General features: G+C 63.9%; 3 protein-coding genes across 3 annotated transcripts in view; 2 read left to right on the top strand and 1 right to left on the bottom strand.

The window, feature by feature from the left end:
• The window catches only part of EMIHUDRAFT_116202 (hypothetical protein), a gene marked incomplete at both ends in the record, with an annotated part of 1,875 nt that extends 1,613 nt beyond the window's left edge, over positions 1-262 (top strand). Inside the window, one exon of the mRNA XM_005776115.1 lies at positions 80-262. Within this exon, the coding sequence (XP_005776172.1) occupies positions 80-262 (183 nt within the window). The remainder of the gene's footprint in view (positions 1-79) is intronic.
• Positions 263-3,267: 3,005 nt separating this feature from the next.
• On the bottom strand, positions 3,268-3,771 carry EMIHUDRAFT_239136 (hypothetical protein; the record flags this gene model as incomplete). The annotated part of the gene is made up of 2 exons (XM_005776114.1): positions 3,268-3,508; positions 3,602-3,771. The coding sequence occupies 2 exons, from the start codon at positions 3,769-3,771 to the stop codon at positions 3,268-3,270; spliced, it is 411 nt and encodes a 136-aa protein (XP_005776171.1).
• Positions 3,772-4,062: 291 nt separating this feature from the next.
• SEC20 (vesicle transport protein Sec20) lies at positions 4,063-4,920 on the top strand (the record flags this gene model as incomplete). Its single annotated transcript, XM_005776113.1, has 1 exon — positions 4,063-4,920. The coding sequence occupies one exon, from the start codon at positions 4,063-4,065 to the stop codon at positions 4,918-4,920; it is 858 nt and encodes a 285-aa protein (XP_005776170.1).
• Positions 4,921-5,360: the final 440 nt, after the last annotated feature.

Raw genomic sequence — 5,360 nt, 5'->3', positions numbered from 1 at the left:
ATGGCTCGACGCGCTCGCGCCGGGCGGCGGGCTAAGCGCCGTCCTCGCCATCCACGCGCCGCGCCGTGAGTTGGTAGAGATGTGGGCTGTGCCGGCGGGCGTCCGGCTGCGCGCGATCGCGACCGGCCCCGGCTGCCGGCTGCTTGCGCCGGCTCCGCCGCTGGCGCAGGCGGAGGAGGGAGGCGCTCCGCTCCGGTGCTACCTCCTGCAGCCGTCGGGCGCGCTGAGCCGCCTCGAGCCCACCGAGACTTGTGACACTTGAGTGGTCTTCAGATTTCACGCTGTGTGTGCTTTTCTCTATTGCTAAACTGTTACTCTCTTGAGTCAGTGACAGTGTGAGTCTCCGTGTGCATCTATACGTTCACTACACACTAGTCTCTATCGCGAGAGTTTTGCACAAGTCGGAGCTCGAGGACCACGATCGCAAAATTTACCGGTATAGGGGTAAAGGGTGTGGATGCTGGGTTCAACAATATCGGGGGACGCGACCCACCTCGCCGTCCCGCGCCTCGCCGCTATGACGGCGACACGGCCGCAGCTCGTGTGCGTGTGGCCGTCTTTGTCCGGAGTGAAAAGTCCAACGCGCTCGTCGGTGACGGTGTCCCCCGATTTCGCCGCGCTCGGCGAACCTCGACAGCGCTTTCGGTGGCATGCAGCTCTTTGCGACCCAGAAGCCTGGAGAGCAGCTCCTCTGCTGCTCACCACACTCTGCACAGCTGACACAGCCTACTGTGCGGCTGCCACAGCTGTGACAGCGATGGGCTCGCCCTCACTGGCCCTCAGTCACTTGTGCTGCGGCTTGTGTGAGCGACACTGCTCGGCGACTGCCGGCACACTGTTCGGAGATAGCCGCGCAGCGGCTATGTAGGTTATCCTTCAACGTGAGGAGAGGGGGACAGCAAGCATAACAAAACGTGCGATCCATCCAAATCGCCGAAACGCCGAAAGCACGCGTCGCCGTCGGCTCGCAGCTTCGGGCTGCTTGCTCAACCCCATCGTCCGAGTCGTGCGCAATCTCGCGTGATGACATCTCGCCCTGATCCCACGCCAGTGGGACAGGCGCATCATATCGTCGACGATGGGCCTTTCGAGCCGACGTTCCGCCGCAGCCACCCAGACGTTCCGTCACAATGCCGCCGCATGCCGCCGCAATGTCGATTGCAATGCAGGCAGCGCAGGAACCGTACTGGTGCGGCATGGAAGAGGCCGGCCCACATGGGCAGACCTCCACTGGGGCCACGTGCAAGACAGTATGCAACGTGACGCCCAGAGAGACAGCTCCCCAACCCGCCGCCGCCAAGGCATTGGGCCTGAGGTGGAGCTGTCCGAGGACGGATGACCGAGTCCTCCAGAGGCAAGCCAGAGGCATGCCAATAGCAAGCCAAAGGTAAGCTGCTGGCGCCCACAGTTGGCGACCTCAGTGTCGACCACAAGGGGCGAGATCACGACGTGGCGTCCCGACACAAGGGTGCCGACCGGGCGAGAACGCCAGGCGAGCCCCACAGTGGCGTCCATGGTGTGAGGCCAAGGCCGCGCCATGGCGTCCACACAGTCGGGCGTCCACAATGTGTGACGACCCCATCGTGGCGAACACAAAGAGGCGACCGCTGTGGCGACCAGCGGTACGCCAAAGGGTGCTAGAGGCGTGTCTGGGTAAGCCGAGGCTTGACAGCCACCTTCGAGGCCTCGTGGCCACCTGTGAGGCTTGTGAGCCATCTCGAGCGAGCCTACATGGGCGGTGGGCGCGAGGAGGCAATGGACCTCTGACGCATCACAGCGCTCGAGATGACAAGCGTGGCGGAGCTGAGCAGCGCAGCCTGTACAGGCGCTCGCACTGCCAGCCCGCCCTGCCCTCGCCCCGCCCCCCCGCCCGCCCGCCGGTGGCGGGCCCGTCCTGGCTGTTCCCTTGCAGGAATTGGCACTGGACGAGAGCTGGGGTGGCGTGAACGTGACATACCTGAGCTGGGGCGGCGTGAACCTAACAAGGTGCACCCAGTTACCGCTGAGCCGCGAGGCGAAGGCAACATGTTCTGGGGTGGGGGCAGGGTCGACCGGGCTCCCCACACCAGACATGGGTACCAAGGTGCACCGCATCCCCTGCTGCTCCTCTGATTTTCGGGGATTTGTCCCGGCCGGTTCCCCCAGTCTCTCGACCATGAGAGGAAAGACGTCCGGCGGGCCACATGCGATGGGATCGATGTGCGATTGGAGCAGCAACTACACGCCCGGGGCAGCTACGGCCGCCACCTCCTACCGGGCGGCGACCCCAATTTGTCGATGGGCCTTTATGAGACAACCTGGGACTCTCCACTCCGGCAGCCGGCGCGATGGGCCTGTTTGAGCGCCGACGCCGGGGTCGTGTGGCGATGTGCCTCGGGAGCTCCAGACGCAGCTCTCGGGGCACGCCAACCCAGGAGATTTAAAGGACCAATCAACAAATACAACCAACGATCAGCTGGAGAACTCGGACGCGATGGATAATCGGAGATAGCCGCGCAGCGGCTATGTAGGTTATCCAACAACGTGAGGAGAGGGGGACAGCAAGCATAACAAAACGTGCGATCCATCCAAATCGCCGAAACGCCGAAAGCACGCGTCGCCGTCGGCTCGCAGCTTCGGGCTGCTTGCTCAACCCCATCGTCCGAGTCGTGCGCAATCTCGCGTGACCCACCCTCCTCTTCCCTTGCACGCGAGTGTTCTCTGATTGTATGTGTGGACAGGGAGTGTCCTGTCCTCACGGCGTCGGCGCATGTGTGTGTGTGGTTCCCAGTGTGGGGCCTGTTTGAGCGCCGACGCCGGGGTCGTGTGGCGATGTGCCTCGGGAGCTCCAGACGCAGCTCTCGGGGCACGCCAACCCAGGAGATTTAAAGGACCAATCAACAAATACAACCAACGATCAGCTGGAGAACTCGGACGCGATGGATAAGAGACCATGGGTGTGAGGTTAAACCACGCTACCAGCGCTTGGTCACATCGCGCAGCCCTGAGGTCATATCCTTTCTCCTCTGTTGATGGTAACACTTGTCTACTCGCTGGAGCCGAGCAGGAGGGCTTGGCGCACAACCCCTGTTCAACTCACCCTCCACACCCCGTAAAGAGCCGTGTACTCTAAAGCCGTACCGACACATCATTTATTTTTGTAAAATATATGCAATATGGCGCACACTATATGAATTTTGCCGCGCACCACATTGTGTACGGAGGAACGGTGTGCGCCCTCATTCGACCTCTTGTGAGTCGTCAGAGTACCTGAGTCCGAGACAGTCGCTACTCCAAGCCCTCCCCAAAGCCCTCGGGCGCCTCGTCGCTCAAGAGCTTCTCGAAGAGGGCGTCTGCCGCTGCCGCCTGCTCGGCGGTCGGAGGGACCGGCTCGCGGTCCGGCGGCGGCTCCCGCTCGAGGTTCGACGCCCATTCTTCCACCGGCTCTCCTGCTGTGCGGCGCCGCGCCCGTTCCCTGAAGGCTTCGACGCCCTCGCGCGTGACGGGCTGCGGCGGTGGCGGTGGCGGACTCGGCGGCTGCGACCTGCACGCCGTGCCGCGATCCGAAGTTGAGATCAGCCGAGGTCAGCCGAGGTCAGCCGAGATCAGGTGCCGCGTTCACTTTGCGTAAGCAGCGTTGATGATGTCGTCGCTCGGACAGTCCTCCTCATCGTCCTCGCTGGCGGCCAGCGTGGGCGTAGCAGACCTCGTGCGTTTGGCGCTGGCGGGCGAGAAAGGAAGGACCAGTGCATGCGTGCTGAGCACAAGCAGGATGGCAAAGAGGATTCGCATGGGATCACGGCCCGCGACAGCGAGCAGCAGCGTGGATGCCCGGAAGAATACTCGAACAGATGATGCGTCGAGGTTTTCTTCTTTTTTCACCGATCTTCAACTGAGCCCCCCCGGGGGACCATCGGTGCCTGCAGAGCGAGGGAAGAGGCGCTCGGACACACGTGAACGAAACGGAGGCGCCTGTTCTTTTTTGGTGAGAATGCGCTGAAAAATAGAAAACATATCTTTCGCTCGTTCACCGCCAAAACGGGCGCCTTGCGCCGATGCGCAAAAAAAACGCCCGGGGGCGGCATGGTTGCTGCCGTATTCACCGAGAGCTCCCTCTCCCTCGTGCAGCTCGAGCAGACGGTGCTGCGAGAGCTGGTGCGGCTCGCGGAGCGGAACGCCGCGCAGCCGCTCTCGCTTGCTGAGCTGCAGTCGGCGGCGCCGCTCCTCCGCCGCAAGCTGCGCCAGCACAGCGAGGCCGTGGAGGAGCTGTCGGAGCTCGCCCGTGCTCACGAGATCCCCGCGGACCAGGCGGAGGCCGGCGCCCGCGTCGCGCGCCATCAGGCGGAGGGCGGCCGGCTCGCAGACTCGCTGCGGGAGCTCGGCACGCGTGTACAGGCGCAGCGGCCGCAGCAGGAGGCAGCGGCCCGCGCCGAGCTGCTGATGGGCGGGCGGGGTGGCGGGGACGGCGCGCTCGACCAGGGCGGCACGGGCCGGCCAGAGGGGCTGGGGGACCGCGTCGCCGTCGCCTCGGCGCGCGACACGACGGAGACGCTGAGCCGGACGCAGAAGCTCATGGCGGAGGAGCTGCAGCGGTCGGACGCGACGCTGCGCTCACTCAACACGCAGAGCAGATCGATGCAGGACACGCTGCAGGAGCACCGCGCCATCGTCGGCTCGCTCAACGCCTCGCGCCGCGCACTCGCCCGTCTCAAGCGGCGCGACTTCACCGACCGCATCCTGCTGGCAGCCGGCCTCTTCTTCTACTGCCTCGTCGTGCTCTACATTGTAAAGCGGCGGCTAGGCTTCGCAGGATGGCGCCTCTTCTCGCTCTTCGGGGCTCCTCCCGGCCCCGACTTGCACGCGGACACGGCTCACGCCGCCGACGACGCCTGCCAAGTACCCGAGGGTCTGGACCGAGTCGGTGCCTGCATCAGCGAGTAAAGACTTTAGTGCTCTATTCTTCGTCCCTGAAGGCGACACACTAGGGTGCCCACAGGACCCAAAAGTAAATAGCTTTGCGCCTCAAAAGTGGGATGCACGAGGCAAATCTGATGCGAACGTCTTGAGAGTTGAGTGATGTTGGAGTGTTCCAATAGGACTTAGGAGCGAGGCCTCACTTCCGTTGCGGGGGACCGAGTGAATAGGAACCGAGGGTTCCCCATTGTGAGCCGCTCCAGAGCGCGAGCGTGACACTGCACTTGCCAGTGTTGGCGCCGAGCGCCCGCGGCACAGACCTTGTGCAGGCCGACCCTCATTGCGTTGCCGTTGGGCACGCCGGTCCGGACACCGATGGCGCTCGGTGTGGTAGCTGGTGTAGGAGCAAGCAAGAGCCAAGACACACCCACCCCCCATCGGCGCGCTTCCGAGCTTTGAACGGCCGC

The sequence above is a fragment of the Emiliania huxleyi genome, assembly GCF_000372725.1.
Source record: "Emiliania huxleyi CCMP1516 unplaced genomic scaffold EMIHUscaffold_283, whole genome shotgun sequence".
Lineage (NCBI taxonomy): Eukaryota > Haptophyta > Isochrysidales > Noelaerhabdaceae > Emiliania > Emiliania huxleyi.
The sequence above is the reverse complement of the archived record's forward strand: the minus strand, read 5'-3'. Positions and strand labels throughout refer to the sequence as shown.